Source organism: Carassius carassius, chromosome 9, assembly GCF_963082965.1.
Source record: "Carassius carassius chromosome 9, fCarCar2.1, whole genome shotgun sequence".
Classification (NCBI taxonomy): Eukaryota; Metazoa; Chordata; class Actinopteri; order Cypriniformes; family Cyprinidae; genus Carassius; species Carassius carassius.
The window spans coordinates 23,382,786-23,400,564 of record NC_081763.1 but is presented as its reverse complement, the minus strand read 5'-3'; the positions used below and the strand labels follow the sequence as shown (position 1 = coordinate 23,400,564).

At 41.3% G+C, this 17,779-nt stretch overlaps 1 protein-coding gene across 4 annotated transcripts in view; it reads right to left on the bottom strand.

Moving 5' to 3' along the window:
* Nucleotides 1-1,018: 1,018 nt before the first annotated feature.
* Nucleotides 1,019-17,779, bottom strand: part of LOC132149356 (trinucleotide repeat-containing gene 18 protein-like) — a 64,326-nt gene continuing 47,565 nt past the window's right edge. For 2 of the 4 annotated variants that reach the window (XM_059558521.1, XM_059558519.1), the window contains exons 18-30: nt 15,780-16,016; nt 14,692-15,095; nt 14,143-14,271; nt 12,541-12,685; nt 11,689-11,806; nt 7,030-7,105; nt 6,482-6,590; nt 5,831-5,947; nt 5,222-5,380; nt 3,606-4,876; nt 1,749-1,985; nt 1,535-1,609; nt 1,019-1,449 (exon numbers count right to left, since the gene is read on the bottom strand). In XM_059558521.1, the coding sequence (XP_059414504.1) occupies nt 1,243-1,449; nt 1,535-1,609; nt 1,749-1,985; nt 3,606-4,876; nt 5,222-5,380; nt 5,831-5,947; nt 6,482-6,590; nt 7,030-7,105; nt 11,689-11,806; nt 12,541-12,685; nt 14,143-14,271; nt 14,692-15,095; nt 15,780-16,016 (3,284 nt within the window). In that variant the 3' untranslated portion in view covers nt 1,019-1,242. The remainder of the gene's footprint in view (nt 1,450-1,534; nt 1,610-1,748; nt 1,986-3,605; nt 4,877-5,221; nt 5,381-5,830; nt 5,948-6,481; nt 6,591-7,029; nt 7,106-11,688; nt 11,807-12,540; nt 12,686-14,142; nt 14,272-14,691; nt 15,096-15,779; nt 16,017-17,779) is intronic. The other 2 variants (XM_059558522.1, XM_059558523.1) reach the window with 2 other exon arrangements.

The following is a 17,779-nucleotide window of genomic DNA, read 5'->3' as shown; positions in this document are numbered from 1 at the left end:
TGTGTAAGACCAAGGGCAGAATTTAAGTGCTTTCTGTTCTAAAACTGCATTATGGGACAACTGGCTTCGAACACTGTCAAATCCCACAAACCATTTGTCCTGTAATAGTAGTTTTGATATCAAGATTACATTACATTAAGTCGAAAATGTAGTGGGCATCTGTAGATTCCAGTAACAACTTACAAGATCCGTACTCTAAAATTAGTTCCTGATATTTGTTAAAATTTAAACATTATTCACAGTTTATTAAAGCTTTTTTAATTTTATTTTTTTAATTTGCTGCTTTGAAAATAATTACGGTCACATAAATCTATGGTGCACGAAAATAAAATATATTTGTTCATATCGTATATACCTTGTATGCATGTATTTACAAATAGGCGTCATCTACATCCGTCCCAGTAGAGCCCTTGACTCTCAAAAAGAAACCTTTCTGCCTAAAGAAACCTTTTATTTCACGGCTGAGATGCAGGGATCGTATATAAATATTCAGATAGATCTTCTAAGCTGCTTGGTGGAAAAGTGACTCACACTTTCCTATTAAAAAAAAGTCCTTGCAGGCTCTCAGACCACAGTTCTGTCCTTTCTTTTAAGTGCATCTCACATGAGCCGCAGCTTTACGTCTGCTATCGTTTTACCCGTCTGAGTTCATTAGCAAGCTCTTGAAGTTCTGCCAGGGATCTAGCAGCAGTAGCTGGACAGCGGAGCATGTGGTTGGGACGACTCTTAGGGCAAAAGTGTGACAAGGCCTGTCAGCTTTAATTACTCTTTCCGTTGTTGGTTCCGTGGCAAAGAAAGCTGGTTGCAAGCAGGCCTTCTCACCCGGAGAATGAGTCCTGCAGAAGTGGTGTCGCCTCCATTTCAGCCACACCGGTGATGGCTGAGGCAAACAGGGCTCAGCGGTGCAGATGCAGTTGACCTTCAAGACATTTTACACGTGCTTTCACTTTCTTTGACACATTTTACTTTTCAACTTGAGATTCCTGATCATTTATCCACCACAATCATGACGCAATGTGCCCCATTAACAGACCAAACACTTTCAATACCATCAACCATCATGTTTGAAATGATGTGCACACATGATGACATCTGTTGGAAGTAGTTTCTCAATGGACGCTTTCGTCTTTGTCAGGACGTTTTCTGAACTCATCTGATTAGTCGGGCTTTGGGTAAAGCCAACACATCTGTCTAGCCCTTGTATCTCATTTGTTTAGCTCAACAGGTCTTATTTGTTGATCCTCAGCAGATAACAGGAACCCCATCCGTGTTGAATATCATTCCAGTGGTGGGTTCATAAGTGCCGGCCAGGTAGTAGAGGTCTTCGCTGTCTTGGTACTTCTTAGTTTTAATCATCTGCTCATATTGCTCAAGGCTGACCACCAGACATTTATGAGAAATGGTCTGGACGTCATTCTCATCAATGTGAGAGGACTGGTAGAGGGCCCGCTAAAAAGAGAAAGCATAGAGATCTATCAGTCTGCTTTCACCCAGACGAAGATGATCAAACCATTTACTGGATTGGTTTTCTTACCTCCATGAAGTCTTTTCTCTGACTGGAAGCCTGCAGAACAGCAGGAAGACTTTGACCAGACATTTGATCCCAGTTCTGCCAAACAAAATTTTATTAGCTACAAACCCAGATAAAGGCAAGACTGGGACAGATCAAGTACCATTCCAGTAATAATGTCATGATGCAGTGCCCACAAACCATTATTCTTGTTTAGCAAAGGGAGAAAAAAAGTAACCTTTTTGTCATGAAGTTTCTTTCCAGGGTTGGTTTCCTCAGGATGATAGAACCATTTGACACGGACCACCATGTTGTTTCCCCAGGACTCCCACATGCTCTGGATGTGTCCAATGAAGGGGAGGTTGGGTCGTCCGGCAGACAGGAACACAGCACAGTCTCCAATACGGATCATTTCCTTCCCACGCATTATGGCTTTGTAGAAAAGCTTCTTTGCCTTCCCTTTCATTCCCCGCCTCTGTAAGAATTTGAAGGAAAAGCAAATGATGTTTCTTCGGGCACTTTTATGTCCCAGGGGGTTGATTGTTATTAAAACTAACAGATTTTAACCTTTTTCCCTTTGTTATATGAAGGTACATTACAATGGTTTCGGAAACTTTTTACCAGGACTTATTACATATTTGCAACTTTTCGAAAAAACAAAAACTAAATTTAACTATCACTTAAACAAAAAAAGAGAGAGAGAGAGTGAAAGAAACATTAACCATTATTATATTTTGGATAAAATTTTTAGTGTTTTTATTTTCTCACAGTTGTTGCATTTTTTTTTTTATAACACCAAACATCTATGCCACTAAAAATGTCAAAAAGGAATGCGTCAATGAGGAGCATTATACAGTACTGTGCAAAAGTTTTAGGCCACTAGTATTTTCACCTACAAAAATGGTTTTAAGTCCGTTATTTCTATGTTTTGCTGTGTATCAGTAGTAAATATCAGTTTACATTTCCAAACATAATTTTTGTCATTAATTTTAATAATCCAGTGAGATTTTTGTTTGCACAAGGAGTCTGACAGCAGCCAGTGCAACACACAGAGATCTGATCTCATCATCATCAGTCTGTCTGGAATAACATGAAGAAACAGAACAAACTGAGACCGACTCAATCCAGAAGAACTCTGGCAATGTCTCCAAGACACTGATGTGTGGAGCACTGGCTGCTGCCAGACTCCTTGCGCAAGCAAAAATCTCATTACAATTAATGGCAAAAATAATGTTTGCAAATGTAAACTGATATTTACTACTAACACACTACAGCAAAACATAGAAATAACTTACTTAAAACCATTTTTGTTGCTGAAAATACTAGTGGCCTAAGACTTTTGCACAATACTGTATATTGTATGTGACTAACTATATGTGACGTGAAAAAAAAAAACAGGACACTATTTTCATAGTGTAAAATTTCCAATCAAACTGTAATTTTGTTCAATTCTGCAAAAAGCTCAGAAATATTATTCAATTACGTGTATTTATTATACATAAAATGCTAGATTTGAAATTAGCCTTAGCAAGACAAAGGAGTTGGCCATTTTTTTCCAGAAAACTAAATATAATTTTTATCGTCATTTCAGTTAAGCCCAAAGTATACTTTGTTTTGTTATACACTGGAGTATGTGTTCAGTGCTCAGTGTAAATTTCATCATCAACAATGCTTGCATACTAGCAGCTCGCACTTCTTGAATTACTTGCATTAATTAGTTTGGTCCAGGCCGTTTTCACAGTTGAAAAAGAGAACATGGAGAAAGAACGCTTGCAACAAACTACATACACCTACATCCATGAGTGCTTGTGTGAGGTTTAAAAGATACATGTAGCTCTAGTTTACATAAGTGAAAAGACGTTTTTTAATCAGTCATGAAGAAATAGCAGACACTAGACACTTTGTAGTGCACGTGTCGAATGCCTGCATCCGTGTACGCTAACAAATTAAGCACAGACTGAAAGGGTTTACCCTCACGTTAACATCAAAACTGAAGTATACTTTGGACTTTACACAATTCATTACATAATTTGAGATTAGGAATGGCACTGGTGGAACTTCAAGAAAGACGCAATCCTAAAATCCATGGGCTTACCTGAGTAGGCTTTCCAAACCACTTCCACAGTTGTCTGGCAGGAAGGAAAGCAGAGATCTTGGGTCTGTTCTCGACGGAGGGAAGTCTCTGTCTTTTTGCCAGCTCCTTAGTTGTTGGGAGGTGGATTCCCTCTCGTCTTTTGGGGCGACTGACAACCTGCTTCACCTTCTGCTGTCTCTGGGGCTTCTGCTGCTGTGTGTCAGACGCCTGCTTGGTGCCAGGCCCCGTTTTTGACTCTGCCTTCTCGTCTTCCTCCTCTTGAGGTGGTACATGCTCTGTGGATGGGGATGGTTGAGAAACAGCAACCAGTTCTTCATCTGAGCTACAGGACGATTCTTCATCGCTGGTGGTGGAGGATGATGAGGAGGAGGAGGAGTGAGAACCAGCTGAGGATGAGGAACTGCTTGTGGATGAGCTGGAAGAGGTGGGACTTGAAGCCCGTGAGCTGCTGGAGCTGGTTGAGTCTTGTTTGGACTTCTTTTCCTGCGAGGCCCCTCGCTCCTCTTCTCCATCGGACTCCGAGCTGCTGCTGCTGCTACTACAGTTGGGACACTCCAGTTCTTTATTCACTTTCTCTCCTGAGTTGCTCACCTTCATCAGACCCTCACTGCCACTGCCAAGCTTACGAACACTGTAGGTGGACACGCTCTCGTTAGTAGTAGGCGGGTCTGCCTCACCTACCTTGTTTTTAGCTTTCAGTGTTTTGTCAGCAGTGGATATTGTAGTGTAGCTGACACCCATGACAGACTTGTTCTCTCTTTTGGAGAGGTTTTGGCCCTTCATCATCATGAGGGCTTTGGTCTTCTTGGTTTTGGGTGACATGACTCCTTCATGGTCTAGTTTGATAAGGATCTCGGTCTGAGGTTGCTTGCGTTGCGTTTTCACACCAAACCCAGATGCCTCCTCCTCAGGCTTTCGCAAGCGTTTGACCGGCTTTCCTTTCCCCGCAGGACTCGCAGTCTCATTGCTGGAAATAAAGGAGGCCAGAGAAGTGGAGGGCTCATTATAGAGATCCACAGACAGAACTTTTCCATAAAGCGGCGGCGAGTAGACAGACTGCGGCTGGGAACGGACTTTGGCTGGGGGCTTGATTCCTGTGGTTTTCTTCTGGCTTTCATTAGATACAGGGATCGAGGGGCTGGCTTTGCAGACTTGCTTAATTTTTCTAGCTGGCGGTGGGATGCTTTTCTGGCTGGACAGGGGCCTCTCGAGGACCTGTGTTGGGGTTGGTGTGTCAGGCTTTTCATGCTCCTTTGGAGCAACTTCAAGCTCTAGAAAGCAGCACAGGAGGGAAGGTTTTAATATGCCAGACCAAAAACACACTTACCTCTATAAAAATGCTGGAAGGTTTAAAGCAGTTCCTGTTCTGACAGTAAGCTCTTTCCAAACAAAAGAAAGTGATTTACTATCTATGAAACCACCAATCTAGTCCACTTTTTGTAAAATCACTGCATTTCTCATTTCAGTGACACCAGCTTTGACGTCTTAATATTTAATTTGAACCAAAGCAATAATCATTCTTATTCTTATATATATATATATATATAAAAAGTCACTTCTATACCAGCTAAAATGTCAATGACAGCAAATGTTTGATTCAAAGGAGTGGAAATTACCGGGCTTGGGTTTGGGTTTTCTTCCTCGGCCCCTGCTTTTCGGAGCAAACTCCTCTGTGTTTTTGGGTGGTGTCTCTTTGCCATCAGGTACATCCTTACTGCACTTCCTTCCTCGCTTTTTGGTGCTGGACACGAGGAGAGCAGGGGACGGTTCTGCACCTGTTCAGATAAATTCAGTTTAGAAAACATTAATAGACACAATAATGATATTTGTGATTGACAAAACTGCCACACACACAAAAATACTGGCACATTTCTATGTGCTTCTCTACTACTCATATTATTATGAAAATTTTCATACACAAACATTTTCACAATCAAACACATATACACACACACACATTCATATTTAACCAGGGCTCTTAAATATTACACACAAGACTTCAAATCTCTCGGTCTCACTCTCAATCATATGTAACCCTCTAGCAACTAGCGGAAAAACATCCATCAGCAAGCTTCAAGTGCAAAACCAAACACAAATCAGTGGCTGCATGGACTCAAAATCAACCAGTACATATATGGGCTGTTTACCTAACTTCAACATTCAGGTAATGTTTCATGAGCTCCTTCTTGCCTTGGCTTTTACTCCCGGCTTCGTTGAATACTCACACTGAATCTTGTAGTCCGCTGGCAGCAGCCTAATATGAGAGAGCGGGATTCGGCCTGTGTCTCCATCGTCAAACTCCACTGTAATCAAGTCGTCCACTTCTTCCATGTCTGAGCTCCCTGTGGACACATAACAGGGTTGATGACTGACACAAAAGAACACGCATCACCTCAATTTACATTTCCACTGAGTGAAACAGCAAACAGTGCTGCGCGAAAAGGCCGACCGCATATTTCTCAGTGGTGCAGCAGCGGCTGCAGGGATTCATACAGGGCCTTTTCATTTTCATTGGCTGATGCCGGCAGTAGCAGCGACCTCCCTTTAAGAGTTTCTCGACAAGTCTCCAGCTCCCTCCTTCCTCAGCGGGAGGGAAAATAAATAATAATAGAGCAGAGCTCTGCACGTAGCTAACCACACCATCCTTCATTCCCCGGCTCGGTTTGGCAGTGCTTATGGGCTTGGCTAAAAGATTTAGATTAAAGGAAATGAAACAGCCCTGAAAGGTTCTCTTACTACGCTTCTGTGCGAAGGACAGTTGACATCTGTGCATATTTTTTTCCATTTGAGAAACGCAGATGCAGTAAAACGCATTGGTTAATAGTCTGTAATAGCCAGTGAAAGGTGCTCAATTAAGCGGAACAGGAAAAGCGTACCTCTGACGACCGTGCCAGGGTAGAGGCAACGGTACTGCTGGCTCCAGTAGGCTGCAATCCGGGTCCCCTGGGGAAGGTATCTAATGGAGGGGGGTTTCACATCAATAATCTGTAGGACAAAAGCAGTGTGGATCAGAGAGGATTATTAAATCAACACCTGTGTGCATTCAGACACTTTTGCGGTCGTCTATCTTCTAAGCTGAATAACTAATGAATCATTTTCTGGAGAGGAAATGTACATTTTGTATATAATCCATCTTAGAGAGGCGGTAATGGTAAAGGTTGCTCTTGGCAGTGGTCCGCTTCCAACGGTACATTAGGAAGGAAAGGCGGTAGCCACTAAAGCGTGTGTGCCTAAACCAACAGAGGTACCGGAGCAAAACATGCCCTTAGCGTAATAGCAGGGGAAGGTGCTAAACAGCTTCTATATTACACCGTGCCCCGGGTCAGTTAGCAGAGAGAGGAAACGAGGAGTGTGCCTGGAGTAAAACACACAGGCCTGTTGTAGTGAGCCGTAATGTGTATGTGTGTCAACGACCGCTACTGACCGCCTCCTGTAGCAGCTGTTCCAGGCAGTAGATATGTGGCCTGTTCCCCCTCTCGCCCTCCACTACCACACTGTATCTGTAAGACAGGACACAGTCATGAGCCCAAAACATAAATCTGGGGAATGCACATCCTGTTTTCATGGAAATATTAACAGTGATATAAAATTTGCAACCCATTTTAATTCCATATTGTGACTCATTTTACTATGCAACCTGATATTCAAAGTAACAAATAAAAATGTAGGCCAGGATATTTATACATTAGGAATTTATTTGATGGTGAAAAGTAATTGTTCCACACAGCTGCTATAATTATATGAAATATTATCTGGCATGAAACTACTGCAAATTCAGGCAAGTAGTGACATCAAAGTGCAACGAAATCATCAAAATAAATAAGAAATAAAAATAATGTAGGGTTGTGACTTCTATTCTATTGGATTCTATGCATTTTTTGTTGATTATAGATGGCGGAATATCTGAATGCGAGCTTGCAGTAAATTGTTAGAAAGAGGGCAGGTTTCAACAGACTAAATGTTAAAACTCCTGCATGCGTCAATGGAGAGAAGTATGTTATTCACAATCAAAGTTAATACAATGTGATGAAAGATTAAGAAGACCATTGTTTTTTTTTTGTTTTTTTATAATATGCACACACATGTAGTAAAGTGAATGAAAGGTGAGAACACACATGAAACTGTCGAAGGAAGCTGTCTGCACTCTGCAACCAGTGCATAATGGTTTGTCTAAAAATATAATGTAGTAGGCTGTAGACAGGAGATGCAGAGCGACTAAACCAAAAGACAGGGCTCTTTTGTGAAACGCACTGAGCTTTGAACCGGTCTTTATTCACAATACCCAAAGGGCTTTCTCTCCAACCACCCTCCCTTCCTTATTCAAGCTCAACCTTAGAGTTACAATTTGAAGGGGCTTGCCCCCCTTTTTTGGGAATTCCTTGCTCGATAAATTTGCAGCGGTTTTATTGTCTTTAATGTCAAGAAGTCAGAGCAGTGGGGATATGTAAGATAAGTAAGTTTCTCGACATCGCATGTGAGAGCCAAAATGGGCTCTGAGCCTCTGACGCAAATGGAAAAAGGGAATAAAAAGAGGCAGACCAGGCTAAGTTAGTGTGCAGGCAGACAACAATCTAAACATAGGTTTGTCTCTACAGATTTGGAATATTACTGGAATATTATTTCTGGAAGTTGTCAGTTTTCACCTTTGTACAATCTGCAACACCCACTTCCAGCTAAATTAGTTTCCACTGCCAAAGTGAACCAACAAGCAAACACATCAGTAATGTTAAATAAAAAGGAAGCTTTTGAACTTTTATTGGTTGTCTGAGAAAGAGAGAAACAACAGTGACCGGTTCTTTAAAGTGCAGGTCACTCTTTATTATTGGATGCAAGGACATGGGCTTTATAAATCAGAATGGGCGTATACATGCAGCTGCATGTGTGAAATCCAAAATGAGGCTTCTGGAAAAAAAAGGGGGGGGGGGTTAGGAGCAGTTGGATGTTTGGCCTTTTTTCATTTGGATTCATGAAGGTGCCTGCAGTTCAAGTATGGTCCCAGAGCCAGGCTTCAGAGGTGTCCATCACCGACTGGCAGCCTTATTACTGTGACATGGACCTGGGAGGTGATGTGGGACAGTGTCCCCCAGATCACTTCCTCCTGGATCTGGCCTGAGGGGGAGGACTCTGCTGGCCAAACCTGATTGGTTCTGTCTGCAAATGTGCAAAGCCTGGGATAAATTCACACCAGCTGCGTCAGGGAGGGGAGAAAGATCGACCGGACCGGACCGGACCTTGAATATCTGTCAAGTCTGTGGATGGCTTGCCTGATGTGGGCTTAGGACAAGGGAAGGGTCATTGTAAATTTTTGTTTGTTAAGTGGAAGGGATTCTTACGGCAATTACAGCATTCTGCTTTAAAACATTTTTGTGCAACAGCCAAATGTGCAAAATGTATAATATTCCCAAGAAACTGATCTTCCTAAATAGCAAGTTTCTTTGTTCTCACATAATAAAAATAATTTTAGCTCAGATCAAGTTTTACATCCATTGTTTTATTTATTTGGGAAGCAGCCTTATCCAGGTTTCTCAGTGTGGGTTTAATTTGGTGTCGAAATTTCTTGAAACTGTACTTGATGATTCACACACATATACTCACACATACTAAAACATCACTTCATATAAATAAATACTTCAGCATTTCAGAAAAAAATGTCAATGGAGAAGACTGCTCAAAAGAAAGTAGTTGTGTGTAGAAGCACAAAATGCAATTTGCCATATATTTCTATCTGAGATGACATTCAGAAATCTTTGATTATTTTCGGAACAGTAAAAGATGGGGGGGGGGGGGTCACATTTTTCTCTCTCTCTTTACATAGAACAACAACTCTAAAACTAAATATGCTACAGAGAAAAAAGGATGGAGTGAAAGCTTCAATTAGTTTGCCATTACCCATAAATAATGGGCCTGTCCCATTAGCATGGCTTTCACGTCTGAAAGTCTGACAATGGCTTTGCCAAAGGACTTTTTTCTGAGCAGAACACAAAGGCTTCATGAACGCCAAGGCTCAGGCTGAGAACAGACACTTTTCCTTACCCTGGATTTCAGTTCCAATTCGACACCGGCTGTGTGAGTTATTGACTGCACAATTAACCAGTCTGCTCTCATGTACTATAAGTATGTTCATGGCTGCAGAAGCCCAAGCTCTCCACAACAGGCTCTGTTAATGAAGACAGGCGAGGCATATAAACAGCATCGGCGGCATATAAATATCTGAGTGCCCAAGCACGGATTTTCAATCTCTGGATAAAGTGTGTTGTGTAGCACAAGCGTCACAAAATTTAATTTCCAGAGGGCAGGTTGGACAACAAGCGATATGTTGCAGTCAAGTTCTCCGCACTAGCGCCTGTTCTCATTATATTAAATCTCGTAAGCAGCTCTCACCATCACACCAAACTACCCACATTTGAAGAGCTGCGGTAACAGTCCTGCACAAAGGCACCTTCTCTTTCTTTGGCTGGAACTGCTATTTTTAGTACAAGAGACACATGCATAGTGAGCGATAGAGGGAGAGATATTTCACTGCCAATATATGACAAACATATTTCATTATACCATGCAAATGTGCTGCAAATGAACAGATAAACACCCAACTATCTCCTCCATTAATTTAGGAATACACGTTTATGAACTGGCATCCAGATTTTCAGCAAGTTGATTGACCTCTTGCTTGCAGACTGCTGGAATTTGGGAGAAGGGATTGTGATAGGCGTCTGAATGATGGCAGCTCCTTGCTTTCGGACTGATAAGAGGAAGATGCATTTCCGTGCTGCATGCTAAACAGTTATTGAGCAACTGTGGGCCGTTGCTCTAATGAAACTAAAATAGAGGACAACACATTTAACAGAGAGCAGAAATGCAACAGAGCCCCTCATTAAATATCCCCCGACCAGATGCTGCACCAGTTTGACATTTCTCACCAAATGAGATTATCCTTTAAAGGGATGACTTTGAGAGGAACTCTCTCACCCCTCAATAGACTAAAACTTGTTCATCCAAGTGGATAATAGGCCATGGGAGACAAAGTGCAAACAAAACAAAACTGCCCATTTCTGTCATTGCCTCCCTCAAGGCACCTCACAGCCCTTCTGTTTCCTGACCAAACAAAATGTTGCACTTCCAAATTTTTCCATGGAGAACTCTGAACTGGACCTTACAATAGGAAAAACCTGGCAATATTTCACTCCCTGTAACATTAAGTGGCTCAAATGAGCGGTTTTTTTAAATAGGGCACATGAATGAATGCCAACTTTTTTTTAGCAGCCTTTGTTCTAAGCCTTGAACCAAACCAACCGGCTCTGAGGTTAATCAAAACATAACACTTCATTCAGAGGACAACACTTTCTCCTCACATGAGGTACTGAGAATTATGCAATCAATTTAATTTTGTATCAGTGTAATGTATTTTCTTCCAATAAAAAAAATACATTACTAATTTGGTAATTTGGCAATTTAAGGTAGTTTTACATAGCCATCAGTGCTGTGAGTTCTGTTCTCATGATAACAATGACTTCACATGATTTTTAAAAAATAAATTACATATACTAACTTATTGGTTTAATGTACCTTTGCCAAAGACTGTTTGTATACCAAGATAGTTTGCTCATATTCCTATGAATGTAAGAAACTGCAACACGCAATATGATATAGTGCGATGAATAATAAAAACAGCTAATTGCCAATTGGTGATGTCATCGTGTCACTGCAACTTCTGTTGAAAGTGCAGGTTCCCATAGAAACAGTCAATGTCCTGAGACACATGCTTGGGAATGCACATGAAGATGTGTTTTTAGCCGATTATTGAAGATGGCTAAGGACTCAGCTGCTCGGATTGAGTTGGGGAGGTCATTCCACCAGGTTGGAACATTTAATTTAAAAGTCCGTAAAAGTGACTTTGTGCTTCTTTGGGATGGCACAATCAAGCAAAGTTCACTTGCAGAATGCAAGCTTCTAGAGGGCACATATACATAAAATATTATTATTATTTTTTTTTTTACATAAATCCAGCTATTATAAGCAACTCTTAAGGAAGACACAGTAGAGGGTATAAAGAGAATGGAAACAGCTCAGGTGGGGGGTCTCTTACATGTCAGGAGAGTGAACCGTGTTGACGTGGCCAGCATACAGGAGTTTGTCATCCATAGGGATGAGGACCCGTAACCCATCCTGCAGTTCATCTTTGTTAATGACACAGTTCCGAGGGGCTGGAAAAAACAGAACAGAAGAAGATGAGAAGAGAGACATGCCGAAACTTGTGCTACTAAATAAAACCTGAGACATCTCATCACCACCTTAAAACTGCAAATGATAGAGAAAATAACCATCTCCCAAAACCCACGGAGCTGCCTATGGATGCAACATTTTAATGTGAAAACAGTTCCCAAAGGTAATTTAAGACAGCATCACATGTATTACCTGAACACAAGTTAATCCCAGAATGCATTGTGACAAGGTATAAAAAAAAAACCAAAAATTCAATGAATTAAAATGAAATCAGTTGCTAACAATCTTGAATTGTGCCTCTCTCTTGTGGGAGGGGCTATTACACACACACACACACACACACACAGTGTTGCTGTCAACGCAGAATGTTCTAAATCAGTCACTTGTAAGGTTTCATGACGATTATGATACCGTCATTGTAGATAGCAAGCAGCTCACAAGGTTTTCAAATGAAGTTAATGCATGCAGTAACTCTCAGCTCAACCTATTAACGTAGAAAGCAATCAGGCCGAATCAATTTTCAGATTTTTCATGCTGGATTAAGATAAAATCGGGTGGGAAATTATCACTCCTTAACGTCATTCAAAAGACATTCACTTTTAATTGCATGCATGGATAAGAAAATGAAGTCTGATTTAGTCATAAAACAGCAATTAAAAATGGGGGAGCAATGAAGGGAACCTTGCTGACAAGAGGGAATGTGAAAGCGTCTCACCGGGGGTGCAGGGTCTTTCGGGCTGAGTGCTCATAGGGGGATTCTCATCCTCGGAGAAGCTGCTGTCCTGGTTGGGCTCAAAGTCCTCATCAGCAGCCATACTTTCCATCAGTTTGCTGACAGCACCGCCCTTCCCTCGAGCCTGCTGTGGGAATTCAAGCACATTTTGCCCCAATTCGTGTGACAATGAAATATTGAACACTGAGCCATTGTTGGTTGAGTTCTAAAGATGAGACCCACGTGCTTAATAGAGGAGCATTGATTCAGTAAAACCCATTTAGATGAGTGACATGCTCGGCTCGCGAGATGTAGGATTTCTTGATTTCGAATGCAGCAAATACCCAGAGGAGTTCCCGAGCTTCTGCACTGTGCATTAAATCACGTGATTTATACATAAGTTGAAGAATAGCAGCGGCGGAGATTTATCTTGAGAAGAAATAAATAAATTGTGCAGAAGGGGTGGAGAAATGAATGGAGCGAGATGTCGTTTGGTTAATTTCACTGCTTTCCCGCTGAGTGTGCAGTCTAATTAGGCTTGCTGCTCTACTGCACTCAACCCTGTTCTCTTTCCTTCTCCTTTCCCATCTCACCTCTCTCCCTTTGGTCATGGTGGGTACTGAGAGCAGGCCCATACAGACTGGGACAGGAGGGCAGGAAGGGGCGGCTCATTTAAATGCAAGGCTTTTCCCAATAGGCCTTGAGCCTGCCAGGTAAAATTATTCGGATACCTTTCATTGTTTCTCCTTGGCATCACAGTGTAGCACAGGAAGGCTGCTCAACACCAAGTCTGTTTCAAATATTTAATTGTGTCAAAAATGTGAGTTAATACACAGTGCATCATATTTTTTTATGTACTAAGAGTGTTAAGGCAGAACAAACAAAAGCAAAAGGAGGATATTTTTGTCATTGACCATAAAAGTGGTAGCTATAATATATAATGTAATATAATAATAAAAATTGAGCTTGGTATGATTGTTTTGCGAAGAAGTCTCCAACGCTCACCAAGACAGCATTAGAAATATTATTACGATTTAAATTAAATTTTCTCTATTTTAATATATTTTAAAATGTTATTTATTCCTTTGATACAAAGCTGAATTTTCAGCATCATTACTTCAGTCTTCAGCATCACATGATCCTTCGGAAATCATTCTAATATGCTGATTTGCTGCTCAAGAAACATTTCTTTTTATTAATGCTGAAAACAGTCATGCTGCCTAACATGTTTGTGGAAACTTTGACAATTTTTTTTTGGATTATATGATGAATAGAAAGTAAAAAAAAAAAAGTTTAAAATATTTTGCAACAATATAAGTGTCTTTACAGTCACTTTGTTTACATTTAATGCCCCCTTGTTGAAGAAACCTAATAATAATAATAATATATAATAAATATATATATTTTACATAATAAAACTATTAATTTCTTTAAATAATAAAAAATCTTACTGACCACAAACTTTTAAATGAAATTAAATAAAATTAACTGAACTTATTAACCAAGTTGATGTTTGTTGGTAGATCTTGGAATTGACTAATTTCTGTTCATCTGCCCAAAAACCTGTAAAATATTGTTCAATTTATCACTTACTAGCAGAGTTACCTCTCTGGTTTTGGGCTTCACCTTGCTCTTGCGCCCTGGGCTGACAGGGAGAGCTCCGGTGCTGTCTGAGGGTGTACTGGAGAGCTGGGGTGGGGGCAGACACAGTGGGGTCTCCTTAATCCTCTTCTTCTGGAACATTCACACCAGATACAAAGCCGAACTATCAGCATGGACTACAGTGGAAAGCCTTACAAATGCATGACACAATTGGGCTCTGTTCTCCCAGACATTACAGCCATTCAACACTGGATAGAGAAGTAAACATTAATAGGCAGTCATGCACTGAAAACTAATAAATAAATAAATAAATTATATATATATATAAATAAAAAAAAGGGAGGGAGGATTCAGAGGGTAGAACAGTGATGGCTGGTAATTGTAGCCTGGCAAGCGGCAGTCATCCTTTTGTGTCCAACAACATGACACTCACAGCAGGAGGCTTTCTTGTCCGACAAATGTAATAGGACACCTGCTGGTATCAAGCACCCTCACTGATTCCTTGGGTCTGGGACATAGGATTTGATTTACATCAATAAAACAAGGGCTTACCGTGTTGGGGTCTTTCACATCCTTGCCTTTGGCCAGCTCCTTAGGGCTCTGCAGGGATGCTTTGGGGCCACGGGCAGGTTTGGAAGTAAGCGGAAGAGGAGTTTTGCTAGACGGGGAGATGGGGTTGGCTTGGGCAGCATCGTGAAGGAAGATGCGTTCGCTCCTCCGCCGTGTCCATTGTTCGTCTTCGCTCCCGTCAGCAGTAAGTTCGAAACTGAACTCCCGGGGAGACTTAAGTTTCTTGGGTTTGCGTCCCCGCTTGCTGGGGCTGGAGTCGTCACGCATGATGCTTGCGGGCGGCAAGAGCGGGAGCTCAGGAGCCGACCGTTTGCCATGCAAAAGCGATGGAAACTTCTTTCTCCTCTTAACATCACACTCAGAATCTGTAAACTCGAACTCTGTGCCTACAATCCAGAAGACATAACTTTTAATTACTAAAGCATGCAAACTAAATGCACTCGCACATAAACGCAAAGTGCCTTTTATGAAAAACATACCAGTAATGTAAATACTAAGCCACCTACATGTGCTAAACTCATTTGCAAACGAAGAACGACAATATAATTTGCACATGTGAGAAATAAACAGGGCCAGATGTGGGAGCAGAATTAAAGCCAAATGTTGTTGAAGGGTCTTGGAATATTTAATGAAGGGGGCTGTTGGTCTCCGCTGGCAGGCCTGTCGCATGCACTGCTGGGGAACCGCTCCGGATCACAGCCCAACCTCAAAGCAAGGCCTGTCAGCATCACATTCTCAGCGAGTGCAAGCGGCGCAGCAAACACACACACATATGCATCGAGGGGATAATGACACTACATTCTCAAGGTGGGGCACAAGTGATGTGTGTGTATATTGAATAACACCCCTACTGAACGACTGCTCCAAGCACCTTTCAACTCCCTCACTCGCTGGCGCACATGCATGTCACAGTGCAACAAAAGACAACTAATAACAATGCATCACCTTGTCACCTGGGAATTCAAGTCACAAGGGCTTAAAAAAGCAGTTGATGTCACATTCGAGAGATTACAGATGAACCTAAGTGTGTAGGATAAGATCCAATCCATTCAGAAAGTGCACTTCCTTACCCAGAAGGCTCTGCCGTTCCTCTTTCTTCTTGGCTTTCTGTTTAGCCTCCAGCTGGACAACGGAGAGCTGATTGGTGACAATGGGGCTCGGGATAGCGCTGGCGGCAAATCGTGCCAGAAGACCCAGCCCGCTCTCTTCTACAGAAGATGAACACAGACCGTCGCTTTCATCAAGCTCGTAATCATACCCATCTTCATCCTCGTCGTCATCATAATCATCCCGCTCGGTAAAATACTCTGTTAACAAATGGAAAGAAAATCTTTTAGGATTTTTGACTTGTGAAAATGATAAGAAGTTCAGAAACTGATGAAGCCTGTGACATTCCATCATATAAAGCGGGGCTCTTAAACTCTAGCCCTGGATGACTAGTGTCCTGCTGAGTTTAACTCTTACCCCGAATAAACAAGCTAATAAATGTGCTCTTAAAAACAAAGGTTGCATAAGTATTATGATATATATATAGTTATATATGTGTGCGTGCGTGCATGTATATGTAAACATGGAATCTGTGGTGCCAATAAATAACTTTTATTTTTAAGAGTGTACAGACAAGTGGGTTAAATCTAGATTGTTTTTAAAGTCTGCAAGATACTGGCCCTTCAGGACTGGAGTTGTAGTGCCCAGGTGATAGTGATAGTTCACCCAAATAAGAAAATTCTGTCATTATTTTGCTCACCCTAATTCCAAACATATATTAGTTTCTTTCTTCTACTGAACAAAAAAAGATAATTTGAAGAATGTTTTTATTTTTTGTCCATACAATGGAAGTCAGTTGGCTCCAATCAATGTTGTTTTGAGACCCTACTGGCTTTCATTGCATGGATAAAATAATTCAAAAAAATATAATCTTTTCTGTTCGCCAGAAAGAGAGCCACAGGTTTGGAATGACATGAGAGGAAATAAATTGCAGGATTTTCATTTTTGTGTGAACTATCCCGTTAAATCAAAACCTCAATCCAATGCAATTAAATTAAAAATATCCAACATATAAAAACTATTTTCCCTGCTAGTTCTCCATGTAGAAGAATAAAACCATCAAATTTCTAACACTATTGCATCATTCTGCCAGCTGTAGTGCTCTTTTCACTTTCACATATCCATTGTAATCTATTATCACAGAAGCCGACTTTCTTTAGATGAATGTGTTCTTGCTCAAATACTGCAGCCCACCCACCACTACACAAGATTACTGGTGGGAGACAAAGCCTGGTTTCATGCAGGCAGCATATACTAAGCTGGGCAGGCAGGATCTAGCAAGTGCAGCTTTCAAACCTTCAGAGCTTTAGGACAGGATTTAAAATCAGCATGGCTGCTGGCTCGTTCCAAATCGAGAGGGGCCTGGAATGCAAAGCCGAAACCAAATAAGAGAAGCCAGTAAAGTGGCCTTGCACAATGTGCTGAATGAGCTGAATGAGCTGAATCATTGAGGGAGAAATGGGAATAGAAATAAGCCACAAGCACTGCAGAAATCTAAGGTTGCTGGCAGAATCCCTGACTAAGAAAGTCATCAATTATTAACAGTCTCTTTAGCTTAGAGCTTGTCTAAACTGATAAATGGACTAAAATAAAAAAAACTTACAAACTGTAAGACAGTAGGTACCCACTTTAAGCAACACCCCCTTTTCTCTCATTCTCTTGAGGGTGAGGAGCACGTTTGGTGAGGGAAACAGACAGGAATTTTCAGTGTGGTTGTAAGTAGCTGAAGCCAGAGGTGAGTTTGTTAAAGACATAGACTTTGTAGCAGACAAGGATTTTGATTGGTTATGTTGTGAACATAATTTTATAGACGCCACAGCATTAAAACCTGAAACATGGATTACAAGAACTGACAGCCAGCAGAGGATGTGCACAGGAAGAAGAAAGCTGATGAACACAAAGCAGGCTCTGTGAGGACAGTCCTCCATGGCTCCTGAGACTCAACTCAGACCATTCACCACTGCAGCCATGGTTATGTTCTTTTTCAATTAAAATCCCTTACTTCCTTGGCAGTAAATGATGA